The 14,466-nt window shown below is 46.5% G+C and overlaps 1 protein-coding gene across 1 annotated transcript in view; it reads right to left on the reverse strand.

Annotated features, from left to right (window-relative positions):
* Nucleotides 1-1,590: 1,590 nt before the first annotated feature.
* Nucleotides 1,591-14,466, reverse strand: part of PPIL2 (peptidylprolyl isomerase like 2) — a 58,144-nt gene continuing 45,268 nt past the window's right edge. The window contains exons 16-20 of the mRNA XM_010719965.4: nucleotides 13,793-13,849; nucleotides 5,279-5,351; nucleotides 5,062-5,124; nucleotides 4,425-4,564; nucleotides 1,591-2,851 (exon numbers count right to left, since the gene is read on the reverse strand). Of these exons, the coding sequence (XP_010718267.1) occupies nucleotides 2,758-2,851; nucleotides 4,425-4,564; nucleotides 5,062-5,124; nucleotides 5,279-5,351; nucleotides 13,793-13,849 (427 nt within the window). The 3' untranslated portion in view covers nucleotides 1,591-2,757. The remainder of the gene's footprint in view (nucleotides 2,852-4,424; nucleotides 4,565-5,061; nucleotides 5,125-5,278; nucleotides 5,352-13,792; nucleotides 13,850-14,466) is intronic.

The raw sequence follows: 14,466 nt of genomic DNA on the forward strand, positions 1-14,466 counted from the left end.
ATCCCTCACTGCGATAAATCTGATTTACAAAGAAAGTAGAAACAAAAAATCCCAGCCATGCCACAAAGCTGAGGGGCTGGCAGCTGCCAGTCTCCTTCCTGTTCAGCCCATGGCTCTCGATATCTTTCTCCAAAGCAAACAGTGCTAAGAAGGTGGGGGGTGTTGACAAAAGCCATGCTAAAATCTCACTTTTTCTCTCTTCTAAGAGCACTGACTACACAAGCATCAAAAGCAAAGAGAGCAAAAAATCTGCGTGCAAACAGCACAGCAGCACCCAGCAGTGGAGTTCTGCACTAAGGCTGCCCAATTCCTGCCTGTCTCTTGGGGCACAGCAAGGACCGGCACAGGTGCCCCCTGCAGCACAGTCCTGGCTGCAGAACCCTGGGAGCTGCAGGGCAGGAAAGGCTCAGAGAAGCCTCTTCTCTGCTCTTTCTCAACTCAGGTAGTGGAAACTCTGCAAATGGCCCTGCAGCGAGCTGTGAGCACGAGGGCTACACTGCCCTGCCCTGCACACCACCTCGTGTCCTGCCTGTCCGGCCAAACATTCTGACTTGCACTTTCAAGAAGAGCTTTGTCTCCTTGTCCCTGCAGTTTTGCCAATCAGTAGAAAAGCTGAAGTAAAAAACAAAACTAAACACAACAAACTGACCAGCTATGCATACATCCATGTGACGGAGGGAGCAGAGAGGTGGGGGTCAGAACAGAGCCCCAGGGCTGCAGTGCCCCACACTGCCCCACACTGCAGCCTCAGGGGCGGGTAGAGTCAACAGCCAGCGAGGGCCGGAGCGGGGGCAGGAGCAGCTGGGAAAGCAAAGCCCTGAACCGGGGAGCTTCCACTGCTTAGAGCAGAGCTCCAAGGTTATTCTGCCTTCCTGGAATGCAGGAAGTGGTGGCTGCTCCTGCCTGTTGGCAGTGGTGCGAAACTGTAATGAAATGGGCAGTGCAAGGCCGGCAGCCTCACAGCGATCAGACTTCTGCCAGAAACCTCCAGCAGAACAGGAAAGCGAGCAGTTCTCTTTGCAGCCTGCTGCTGCAAAAGGAGCCTGTCTTTGTAGCACCTGCAGCACAGCCTCAGCAGGGCAGCAGTCCTCACCACACCACTTCCTTGCAATCAAAAACTCCTTTTTTCATAATAATCTCCATTCTAATCTATTATGGAAAACCATTTTACTCATACGGAGTTCATTAAACTGCAACAGCTCCAGCAACACTGTGAATTTTGCAACTTTAAAATGTACTGAAGCAGATGGTACATAAAAGGGATCGATACCCCTCTGTCAGGCAGAGGCCAGCCCAGAAGCAGCAGCAAGCTGCAGTCCGGCACCAGCAGCTCAGCTGCAGGAAAGCACCACACAGCTCCAGGAATTGCGTCTGGCTTTGTACCCTACAAAATGCTGCAGAAAACCCCTGCTATTCTTTAAATGAATTTCAACTTCCTATAGTTTAACAAGGATGGGATCATATCCGCAGAGATCCCCGAGTTCCTCACAAGCATCTTAAAACATAGGAATGAATCATTTCCTTGCACAACAATCGATGCCGTAATGCTGTGATCCTGGAAATCACAGCTGAGGGTAAAGCACAAGTATCCAAAGGAAAATAAAAGCATTTAATTGCAAAACTTGCTACCAAAAATTTTTTACAGCGATTTCCTATAAATGGAGACTTTAATCTTTTAAACCACTGATATCAATGTATTGGTTACAAAGATGACTACAAAACCACCTCCTCAGCCAGGCAGGGAGGGCACTGCTGTGCTCTGAAAACACTCGAGGTGAACTGAGAAGTCACGTTCAGGATCTACTGCACCACCTGTAAGTGACAGTAACACAGGTTACATTTCCCAGGCTGGCATTTCTGCACTCAGTAAGGCCTTTTGTAAGCATCCTAACAGTGTGGCTATGTAAGGAAATATTTGAGATGCCTATGCAAGGAGCAGCCCAAAGGGATGGCTGAAAAAATGCTGTGATGCTGTTTCTGTTCCCACTCAAATGCTCCAGGCTGTCAGTTCTGGACCAGCCCGGCCTCCCAGCTGCCCAGGGGCTCCAACGAGGCCAGCTGCCAGAGGAACGCGCAGCGCTGCTGCAGCAGGCACACTGCTCACTGCTCAGCCTTACTGCTTTCCAGGCTGCTAGAGATCACATGGGTGCAACACAGCTCATTTCAGAGCGAGCAAGGGCCTGTGGAGACTGACAGCAGTCAGTCCAGCCAGGAGGCAAGAGGAAAAGATGGAATTAATCCTTATTGAGAACAAGCAAAAGGCAGCTGGAAAGGAGAGGCAGGACAGGCTGCAGCCCTCTTCCCTCTGCAGAGCCTTCCAGCAGCTCGGGCACTTCCCCAGAACACCAATCCATCTGGCAGACCCAACTTGCCTGGAAATGATTACCTGTAAATGAAGCTCTTTCACAGTGTAGCTGTTATTGAGGCAGCATACTGCAAGGCTGGGCTCTGCCTGAGCTGCTGCTGGCTATGCAGAGAAAGGCTCCAGCTAATCCCCAGCAGAGCTGTGCTGCCCGCTCCCTGCTCAGCTGAAGAACAACAAAAAGGCCTTCGAGAAAGATGCAGCTGGAGAAATGCAGATCTCTAGAAAACAAAGCCACATTAACCAGCCTTAACAAAGCAACAGTTTTCTTCCACGGTGAATGCTGGTGCCTTCCCTCTCCCCAGGACAGATTGTCTTTTGGGCTCTTCAGGGACATGTGGGAGGCCTCCTCTTCTTTTTTGCTGTGCTGCTCCAGTGCTGGGCTCTGCACACTGCTACCAGGAGCTGAAGTCCCCAAAGCCTGCGCTCTTTTTCTCTTTCTTTGCAGCTGTGCTTGTTGAGGGCCCGTCATCTTCCATGCTGCGCTTCCTGAAGCCAAAATGAAAACACCTCTTAGGGACTATTTACTGCTTGGTGGGAGCAGGGCAGCTGGCTGCCTTGCCTCTCCCTGCAACAGCTACACTGGAGCCAGCTATGAATCAGAGAGGAGTGTGCGCCTTGGGCTGGCACAGCAGGGCTGGGGCTTCTGGCTGTCTGCAGGGAAGGCTCGTGTCAGGCTTTGAACACTTCCAGGAATGTGTTCAAAGCCTAGCAAGTTCTCCAGGTCAGAGCAGAAGATTTAACAGGGGCACTTTTTTAGCACTGAAAGTTTGAGCCATAAGAGCTCCCCCCACTTCTTACCCACGCTTGTGGTAGCAGAAGGATTTATGGGAAACGGGGTGTAAAGCAGCTGGCTGAGTCTGTTCCTTGTGCATGGCATGCTGCACTCACCACTGCTATTCCCAGCTCACCTTCAGCAGAGCTTATAGCCCCATGGAAATTCTACATGGCCAGGTCACGTTCTGTGGTTTAATTGTCAGATAGCAGCAGCCAGCAGGGAGAAGCTTGAGCCAAAGAGCTGCTGTGCCCTCCTGAAGGCAGGCTGCAATGAGTGAAGGACCAGGAAAGAAACGTCCCTTCTGTACAGCTGGTAACAGTGAATGACAGTTTTATGCTGAACATAATATTTTAAGGTCCAAGCAATATTTTGTAACCGAAATGTTTTACTGAGATGCACATGGAGCTGACCTACATGGACTGCCATATTTTCGTTCTTACAGTTATGCAAATGCCTGTAAGTCACACAGGCACAAAGAAGCTGACTAAGTTGCTGTCCAAATCTGTGTACACACAAATACATGTTTGCCTTTATGCAGCAGGCAGACAATAGTATTTTTGCAAATGCTGTTACAGAAGTCTGCTAAAAATCAAGCGGAAGGCATTCATTGTAATTTATCCAAAGCTGATGCTAGGCTGCAGCTGAGGCAGCATTCTGTGCTGTCTTTAGGTAAGCAGGAGATGCTGTCAACTCCAGTGAGTGTACAGAGGGTACCTGGGAGAGGGTGCTTTGGGACAAACCTGTACAACCTGCCAGGTACCCTGAAGCTCGCAGAGCAAGCCTGGGAACCTGTTGGCTGCACAGGGAATCAGATCAGAAGACTGATGCAGGTTTAAGGCAGCTTCTTTGTGCTCAAGAAAAGCTGCTAAAGGAAAAGATATCCATGGGACAGTGGCCTTAAGAAATAGCTGGAGAAGGGGAAGAGATCAGAATAAAAGATGGAGGAGGAAGTGACTGTACAATTCCTGCTTAAGGACTTCTGCATTGTGGACACATATCTACAATTGTGAAGTCTGCACACACTGCTGAGGACCGACTCAGCCATGTTCAAGTGCTGAAAAAAAAAAAAAGCTCACATAACTTTCAATTTTGAAAAATAACAGAACTAGAGGGATCTCCAACTCCTGCATGACAGTCTTTGCAAAGCTTGCTGGCACTAAGCAAACATCTGGCCTGTTCCAGAGCTCTAGCAGGTAGTGCTGAGAAAACAGCAATGGACAGGGTCAGCATCCAGCAGGAAAGGCAACTAAAACTGAACAGAGATCAGCTGGGCAGGGAACTTACGCTGCAGCCATGTTAATGTATTTTCCAATCCCCTGACGGTAAGTTTTAGGAGTCTGGACATCTTTCTTCAGTGGGACCACTTCAGCTTTTGTTTTGGCTGCTTCTTCTTCCAGCTGAACCTTCTCTCTTTCTGCAGCAACCTGTGGGAAGCAGAGAGCAATCTGTTACAACAGCTCGTCCAGAGAAAGGAGACCATGACTATAGTTCTTTGAAACTCTACAGCACTCTAAGACAGCAATCAGCACTGCTGTAATAACAGGGTTGGCTTTAGGAACCAACTGTTCCTGCTGTCTGCAGCCATTGCAACAAAACTTCTCTTTGTCACCTCGACCCATAGTGGGCATTTGGAAAGGAAGCTATTGCTAAGGGTGAGGGGGGGAGCCGTGCCAGACTGAGCTCCCAAGACCTCTCAGCTGAAACAGCAGCTGTGCTCTCTGTGCACAGTGCAATGTAAGGAGCAGCCGTTCCACCTTACCTCGTGCCTGTGTGGGCCAGGGGCTTCCACATGCAGGGGGAGGTGTAAAGAAGAGGCACGGGAGAAGCATATGGTCTCCACTAGGGATCAACTGGGGCAAAAACTGAAGTCACTGAGCTTCAAAGTTCTCCGGCCTATCAGACGAGAGAACGCCATCCTCACCTGTGCATCTGCCTCCTCATACGGGTCAACAAAAACGGTTGTTGCCTGGATTCGTATTTCCTCCTGTGAGCAGAAGAGGAGAACATTGACTCTCTGGCTGAACTGCAACGTCTGCCCCAGGTTCTGCTTCGGGGAAGCAGCAGCAGCAGGGTGACCACGCCATGCAGGGCCAGAGGTGCTCGCTATCCCCGCACAGCTCCTGTCACTTCCTGCCTACCTTGGGACGGTCTGTCTTCGGGTCACTTTCCACGTTCTCCATAGCAGTCAGAGTCTCAAAGCCACCGACCACTCTAAGAGAGAAAGACAACTTCCAGCTGTCACAACATCACTGAAATATTCCCACACTCTCACATCCAGTATCGTCACTGCCCACCCACTCTACCAGACTTTTATACCAACTGTGTTTAGGAGAAGGGCAATCAGCAACTGTAGTTGGAAGACTTATGATAACGTCATTCAGGGTGGAAGGTAAGATTTTTTTCCCCTCAAATCTGGGATTTGAGTTTAAGTTTAAACACAATAAGGAAAAGACAAATATTCAGAGAGAATGCAAAGACATATCTCCCTAAATGTGGCAGCCTTTTAGTGCACAGAAACCAGCCAGATGGAGAAGGAGCAACTGTGGACAGCTGCCTGTGCAAGAAAAAACAAATCCAATGCAAAACAGGTTCATTTGCTAGCGTTACATCCATAAATTTGTATCTCATTTGTTGCTACAATGAGTTTTGAAAACTAAATCAGACTGGGTCAAGAAAGCAAATGTTTCCATTAACTTCCCATTTTTTGCTTGCAGCAATGAACCTGGGGGAGGCTTTGGGAAAGCAGCAGAGCATCACATCGTGGACACCCCTCATCGTAGGTTGTATTTAAGAGGATCCTTGGCTGCTCATTTCTCAAGACAACGTATCCAAATATTTGCTTTGAAACATTAAAAAAAGGCTGAAGACTTATGGACAGTTGTTTTTTTCCTACCCCTCCTCACCCAAAAAAGAAGCATGGAACAATGGGAAAATTCCAGAAAAGGATATTTAGAAAGGATAAATGGGGTGATCCAGGTAATTATAAGCCTGTCTTCCTGGCATCTATCCCAGCAAAATAATGGAATAGTGGAGACAGGACATGATTAAGAAAGAAAGGAAATAAGTAACTGCAATCAACAAGGTTTTGTGGAAAACAGTCTGCCAGACAACCTTCTATCTCTGAGCCACCAGATGTGGTTAATAGGGATAACAGCGTCAGTGGAACAGACTTCTGGAAGGTGCTGATATTTTGATGGAGGAACCAGAACGATGCAAACACGGCACGCGTTAAATCAAAAATCCGGCTGACAGGTGTGAAAATCTACCTTCAAATAGGAACTACTGAGTCAGTTTGTTTCCAAGAGTCCTGCAGGGATCAGCTCTTGGTCCCAAGACATTTATTGGTTTTATCCATATCGCTGTTCCCAATCAAATGTGAAAATGGCTATACTTAGAACAGCAGTAAATAAAGCCCGCTGATGCCAGGGGATCTGAGCCTTTACAAATGCAGGCTGTAGCTGGACAACATCTGCATTAACACAGCCAGGCCACATGGCCAGGAGCCAAAGCCACAGCCCATGCGAACGTCTGTGGGACAACGAGGAGCAGCCCTAATTCTGAACAGCGCTGCTCCCGGAGCCAGAGGAGCTCAGGAGCTGCAGTGGGAGGGCAGGGCCTGCTGCACAGGGAGCTGCACCTCACTGCACCACCTGGGTAACACGGGCACTAAAGATGCCCAACATAAAGACCCAGCTGCAGAAAGCACTGCTGAGTTCCAGAGGCTGCTGCTAAGCACCTGCCTGAACAGAGGCGGTCGCTGCAATCACTCTGTTGTTGTTTGAGCGTTCCAAACTTCTGCCCATTCCCCAAGGGTGTGTCAATATTCTGTAATCAGGTCGTGACTTCTAAGAGCAATTAAAAAAACACGCATGCAGGCTGGAACAGATGCATTCATTTGCAGCTGGAGATATCGCATGGGGGAACTTTCTGAGAGCAGAGGGGGTCTGACAGCCCTGCATCGGCTCCAGCAACTTCGTAACAAAAACTCAATTTCAAAACCCTCCTCGGGCCAATATCAGATCCACTTTTAATACCAATGATTAACACACAGCCTAAGATACATTCACTGTATTTTAATTGCCCCTAAAGGAAACTTCTGATTTAATATTGGAGGATTTTCTAGCCAACAGCTCCATTCATTATCTGCCTGTGTGTCTCCATTTAATTAGGTTCTGATAATTTAAAATAGTCAGATCAGCTGTGCACTAGCAATTCAATCGAGTAATCCCTTAGCCCATAGCTAGACTTTCCACAATATTACCCCCAATGCATTTTGGCAACGCTCACCAATCTTCCCTCGCCGTGCTAATTAAACATTACTGGGAATTCTTTGTCACTTGTACATTTTACATCAGAGATGGATGTGGCATTCACAGGTCAGCAGTGAAAGAACGAGGTACCACCTGCTTGACATGATTAAAAAGTGTTAGGAGAGAAGACAAGGATATTATCCTTAGGATGGGTTGGTGGTCCACTGTTCAGCTATCAACAATAATCCACCAGAAATTGCTAGTTAGCACTTTTCATAGGACCTTTGTTGTTTTACTGCCTTCTATCACTTTTCCAGTTAGCAGTAAAGATTGCATTGAAATAAAACAATCTGTATGACGTTGCAAAGTTTAGACACCAAATCAACTGCACTCACAGCTGTGGATGTGTCCTGCAGGGAGGCAGCTGCCAGCACTTCCCTTCGTCTGCAGCACCAGCAGCCAGCTAAACATGCTGGCATTTGGTGCTCTGGTGTCGGTACCTCCAGTGACAGGTTGGTCCTTTTATGCCAACCCACGCAAAGAAAAGTCAGTCCTGGTTCCAGACAGCAGCTTCCCTTCATTTCATGTTTCACTTCTAGCAAGGGTGCTCCTCATTCACAAGCGGTGGCACAACGTTGTTCTCACCTTGCTCAGCTGTGGGGCTGCACAGCAGGTCGTTCTCTTTCCTCCTTCAGCTTCTTTTCCCCAAACTGGGAAAGAACTGTTTTCTTTTGCACTCCTGCCTCTAACCCTTTCCACAGGAAGTACATCCGTGCATGTTGCAGCGTCAGCACAGTGAGCTCTCAATATTGCTTTGTGTCTTTCCATGCTGTGATAAAACTGCTCATAGAAATTAATTTGAATACAAGCCAGGAGCTGAGAGAAGACAGCCCTGACCAGAAGAACTGGAAATAATTCCCAGGTTAGTTTTGGTCAGGGAACCCACGCCAAGGATCAAGCCAGCTGAGGTGCTTCCAGAAAGGACGAGATCTGATCACAGCGCACATCCACCGAAAACTGGGCTACGGATCCGTCAGGAAACGTGTGGCTAGATGCAAACAGTTCTGCAGAACTTTCTTTGATTTATCAAGAGGAACGCTGACACACACGTTGGCTCTCAAAATAAAACAAGTTGTTACAGTCAGACCTCACGCTGCATTGCTGAAATCAGAGCGGCAGAACGCAGTGTGTCTCAGGGAGCGCACCGGCACCACCGCAGCCATCACCCCACAGCCAACAGCCAAACCAGCACACCGAGGCACTTCTGGGGGTTCTCTGCCAGCCCCACAACACATGCCCTGGGCTTAAGAAGAAAGGACGTGGCCAAAAAAAAAAGGCCTACACAAGTTACATGTAGGAAAGACCATCAGATCAGTACATTAAAGCACTACAAAACCTTCGAACATGAGAGCAACTACTTAGCAGTACTCAAATAACCCACTAGCTTCGAAGAGATAAAACCTGCAGCATGAGTAACTGTGAGTCTCAGCATGAAGAGCCTGCAGACAACTTTCATTAAGACAGAAGGTAAGGGCCGTGGGCTCAGGCTGTACGCAGCACTCACGGAGCACTGAGAGCACCGCTGCCAGCCGGCGGGTCGGCACACGGGAGGCAGAAGGGCAGAAACGACTTTCCCTGCTGCACTGTGTGGGGCTGAGCTTCCCCTGCTGCACTGTTTGTGGCTCTGCTCCTCAGACAAGCTGCCATGCATGCTTTGTCCTAAACAGACCGTGCAAGTTTCTGTGAGGTTTAAACAGCAGTTCAGATGACAGCCCACAATGGAAAAGGTGACACCTTCAAGACACCATCTACATGAGAACAAGCAGTGAGACCGAGGTTTGCTGTCTGTCTCCAGCAGATGCTGAACAGAGAACTGATGATCTCAGCAGTACATTTAGCTCAGTGTCCCTGCGACAGCTCGCTGCGCTTTTAGAGGAGCTTGACAAATGCTGCATTGCATTCACATGCGGGGGATAAGGTAGGTGCATTTACATTCATTCTGTTAAAGAAGTAATGAAAAATATGGCCGTATCTGTGCAACACTGTTTTACTGAACACTAAGCTAAGCTAGCACTGGGAATCTTTGCATCTCAAATTTAGAGATGTTATTTAAAATCCCACTTCACGTTATGGCTGTTTTACTATGCAAACCAGTAACTGTCTGGCAGTCACTGCCAAAACCTCTGCATGAAGTGCAAGAGAAACGTGTGGAGAAAGCTCCATTCATTTGCAGTATGCCAAGGAACTCTCACAGCTACACCAGCGTTGTTCCTACAGAGCACTGCAGCTCCCGAGCAGCCCCACGGCCATTCACACATGGACTTGCTAGTTCTCAAACTCTTTAAGGCACAGGAACTGTGCCTTATGCAGTGCTGGGGTGGCAGTGCTCCAGGACCATGGGGTTTCCTGACCAGAGGACAAAACGAGAACAACGTCTGGGCTTTCTCAAAAAAATAAAACACCAAACCTTTAAACTAGGAACAGAAACCAGAAAGAAACTTTGTTTTGTAAATACATTCTGTACTCAAGCTTATTTTTATATTAAAACAAAAGAGTACATGCATTTATATACACAGAGAACAATATATACAGGCACAAGCACACACTCTCAGGACAAAATGTTTTCTATGTATACACCCAACCCAAAACGGAGTGAGCAATTCCAACCTGCCACAAGGGTGTAGTCAAAATACCTCAATCTCTCCTAAGGGCTTATGATGGGAAGTGGGACACAATAATGGAAAGCAACAAAACAGTAAAGCAACCTGGAGAAAAGCATTTGGAAACCAAACTCAGCAGATGAACCTGGTGCTTCCCAGCTCAGCGGCTGCAGGGTGCACTGATCCATAGCACACAGGGAACATTACACACAGAAACAAACACTGCACCACCGGATCATTCCTGGTACCTCAGTGCACTGTAGCAGCTTTACTTGGTTATCGCTTTCGAGGACAAGAGTACTAAGCAGGTTAGGGGATATTAACTGCAGTGATGCTTATCCAAGGGGAGTAAACTTTCTGCCACAAAAGCATCTGACAACGGAAGGAGGAAAGGAAGGCTGAGCTGACTGACAGGCGACACTTCCTCCTTTGCTCCCTCTTTTGGCCTTCTTTTAATCTCACTGCATACCTGCAGCCTGCTCTCACTGCCCCACTTGTCCTTCGCTTCATGCACAATTTGGACACCAAGCATTTCTCCCCTCCTGCTGATCACAACAGTTCAGTCACTTTTCACTATCATTCCAAACATGGACTTTCCCTTTGGTTTTGGAATGGGCTCCCCAGGTTACCACGAGGCACTTCATTTTCTTCAGGGCATTCTTCGTCCTTGGTTCAAAAGAAAGTGTGAACTGTTGGTGAAAGGTAAGCTGAAGGGGTTGTGCAGTAACATCCCTGCACCTGCGTGCACTCCTTTATCTACTCACACAGCCAGCTGTCTGGCACAGATCATGTTTCTATTCCTACTTACAAAGGTCAGATGAACTTGGTGTCTGATCCATGCGAATTATGAGCCACTGGAGTAACAGAAAATAAAAATAACACAGATATGATGTGCTCACATCTAGATTTATAAGGCACGTCAGACAGGAATGCAAGTCTATGCTGATGTTCCAGCAGTAGTGCATGCAGCTCATGCAGGTTGAACTCCTGACTGCAGCACGGGCTGGGGAGCTCCCTCACACAGCAGCACAGAAGTGCAGCAAAGAGGACCTTCCCTTTGCAGCAATCACCTGGAAATACTTACCGTCCTTTCTCTGGATGACACACAAGAGCAAACTCAAGACAGTTGCTCTACATTATCTGAGTTCCTAAACCTCTTACTATCCAGCTAGAAAACAACAAAAGCCACCAGTTAGATTTCAAGTTAATTACAGCATTCTCTAAAGTGGGAGAAATGGTAATTACTAGAAGTGATAATTACTAAGTTAATTGAGGCAGCTCTGCTGGAGCAGGAAGTCCACGCAGCCTGCAGCACACCTCCTAGGGAAGGCTTCCTTCTCTTACTCAGCATTTGGTTTTACTCCTCATCTACGCCAAATGATCTCCTTCAGTTTCAGTAACAACCGCCCTCATTGGTGCCACGGTAGGCAGCACTCGTATGACAAGATGCTCCCCATGTCCTCCAGCTCCAGCCTCCTCCCAAAACTGAACAACCCCTGTGCGTGAGGCCAGGCCATGCCTGCAGAACCACGGCACTACTTACAGAACCTGGCTGCCTGCAGCTGGCATGTTTGAGAAACACCCTGAACAGCCAAACATCCAACTCCTAACAGCTGCTGCTGTGCAAACACCGTGCTTCAAACCAGTGGGGGCATGAACAAAAGGCAGCTCTCAAGAGAAAGAACGTGTCAATGCTCCATCCCACATAGGAAAAAAAAAAAAAAAGTATGAAATTCCTGCTGGAAAGTTCTACACAAATTACAAACATGTCAAATTCTGCTCTCAGAGATTTGTATGTGACACTTATTAACATGAACCAAAGATGTACAGAAATGGTTGAGGTGACACCTGAGTTCTGGGTATTTAGGTTTTACATTAACTGAAATAAGTAATCCTCAAGTCTATGTGAAAGTCACAACGCACCAGTAAACAACCAGTTGAGACGGTCCAACGTAGCATTCATGGAAACAAAGACTTCTGATTTCATGGATTCTTTCTATTCTTAACCCTACATATCATTCCTAGATATGCTTTCCAGATACTATTGTACTCTACAGTCTAAGATCAGATACAGTCACCAAATCCTGGAAACGCCCAGGATCTAAAATAGCAAGTTCCACTACAGATACAATCTCTTCAGTCTTCTGGCTTTGATGGTTTTTCAAACAACAAACGAAGGTAAAAACAGCTGAAGGAATTTGATGACAGAATATAGACCTCAAGAGCTGCATACATTTGTTTGCTAATTCAATTGTTCAGGTGTTCAATCTGTAGGTAAATAAGAGGATATGGGAATGCATCTAACGTGGCATCCTTACCTTTGTCATTCTTCAAATTAATCATTTTTTAGATGAAAGAGAATCCAGAGTAAAATTCACCCACCCTGTGTTCAGATGGAAGTGCCACTCTTTTCTTAAGCGGGCAGAGAAATGATTCTAAATCAACATCAATGCAAAGATGTTTCATTTGTATTTCAGCTGAGAATATCTGCAGCACTCTCAAATGATGGTAAAACCAGAGCATGCAGAGGAGACACTGCCTGAGACACGAAGGGCACACGGGATGCTCAGGCTGCATCCCAGACCGAGCAACAGCCACGTTGTCAGCAGAGTTCTACTAACCCACACAGACCTGGGGAAGTGGTGAGCTCAGGTTAACAGCATTATCATATCAGATTGAAGGGGATTTCTGCAAGGAGGACTCATATTGTATGCATATACGTGTGCCAATTTTAAGACATAGGTAACACAACTCTACCAATAATCCACTTTCAGAATTAGAATTTGCTTTATTTATCAGCTTTCACCAAAGGAAAGCTTGTCTAGGACAGACTTGAGAAAGGAAAAAGAATATATTCCAAAGGGTGCAATTTCTGCAGAGTCCGTATCAGAACTAATGGCACTAACATAATTGTTTAAAATGAAGCCAGCTTCTGGCTAAAAAACTCCTGGCAGAGAAGATGGAGTCAACTTTTACTATAGAGCACTATTGTGTAATCCAACCGAAGCAAACTGTACATGCTCTGACTTTCAGTTGCTGCCTTTCACAAAGGTAAAACCAGGAAAAGAATACAATACTTAATTATAAAGAGACTATAAAATCCTTGAGAACTACCACCAGAGCAAACCTGCCATCTGTAGCAGGGCATTTGTTAGAATAGCTGCGGTGACTCTAAGTAGCATGTACCTGCAGCAGAGAAAGCAAGGAACAAGCAAACACACTTATCTCCTTGTAGAATGTAATATGTCCTATCACATATACCTGCACTTTTATCACGTGATGGCTCGAATGGAAAAGATTTCTGGAAAAGGCTTCTTCAAGAATGAAGTTCCCTTGCTATATTAGCATCACTAATATCTTAGCATCACTAATATCTTATTTGTCTATGTATACATATACACACACACACACACACAGATGTTATACCAATGATCACTGTCAGAAATAAAATAATTAGAGTGAAAATGTTACATGAAGGTGATTATTTTTTCTTGACTCCCTAGACAACTACCCACAGAAAGGAAATAAGGCAATATGTAGTGATGGAAGGAGGGAAAAAAAAACAGTCTGATGACTGGCACTGAATTGATGCTGGCCACCTAATCACAACCAAGGGAACTGAATTGTGAGCAAGGATTTTGCTACAGTTCAATTGCAAGAGTCAGCAGATTCCTCTCTCTAGATTTTGGACTCACTGGGAAATACATCTGTTACACTGCTTCTCATGGTATCTTCCACTTACCTTCCAAACACTGTATGCTTCTTGTCCAAATAAGCACAAGAGCGGAATGTGATAAAGCTGGAAATAAAAACAGAGGGGTTAGCATGTTATCTCACTGAGACTCAGCAACAGCCAGCTTAAAAACAGAAAGTGTACGGAAGTCCTCTGCAGAGAGAGAGGGATCTCGCTTGTTGGGAGCCCCACTGGCTAAACATCCCTTAATTCCTCCGTTCTGTGGGTTTTGTCTTGGATTTGTGAGTTTTTATATCTCACCAACATTCCCAAACAGTACTCCAAACACACTGGTTTGCACAGTGTCCAAAAATAATGTGAGCAACTGCCTCCCTGGCCAGGCAGGCTCTGGAACGTTCCCGGCAGGACAGTGACACATGGCTGCTGCTCACTGAGGATATTTCTTGTGCATAACTGGGAGTCTATACCAGCAAATTCAGTCATTTAACACAACAATCTTCTGCCAGTGTAAACTTTTACCTTTCTGAACATCGACTGTTTGCAATTTCTTTTCCATTGCATTGCCCTGTCTGTGACCCATTTCTCCTCTAGATGGAGCAGATTTGCGCTTCAGGTACAAACATGGCACTTAAAAGTGTCAAAAGTGAGGAAAACCTGTAAAACTTGGGGTTTTCATTTATTGGATTTTTTAACTGTGCGAAAAGGCATTTTTAAACATAAAC

This window comes from Meleagris gallopavo, chromosome 17 (assembly GCF_905368555.1).
Source record: "Meleagris gallopavo chromosome 17, MGAL_WU_HG_1.1, whole genome shotgun sequence".
In the NCBI taxonomy this organism is placed as follows: Eukaryota; Metazoa; Chordata; class Aves; order Galliformes; family Phasianidae; genus Meleagris; species Meleagris gallopavo.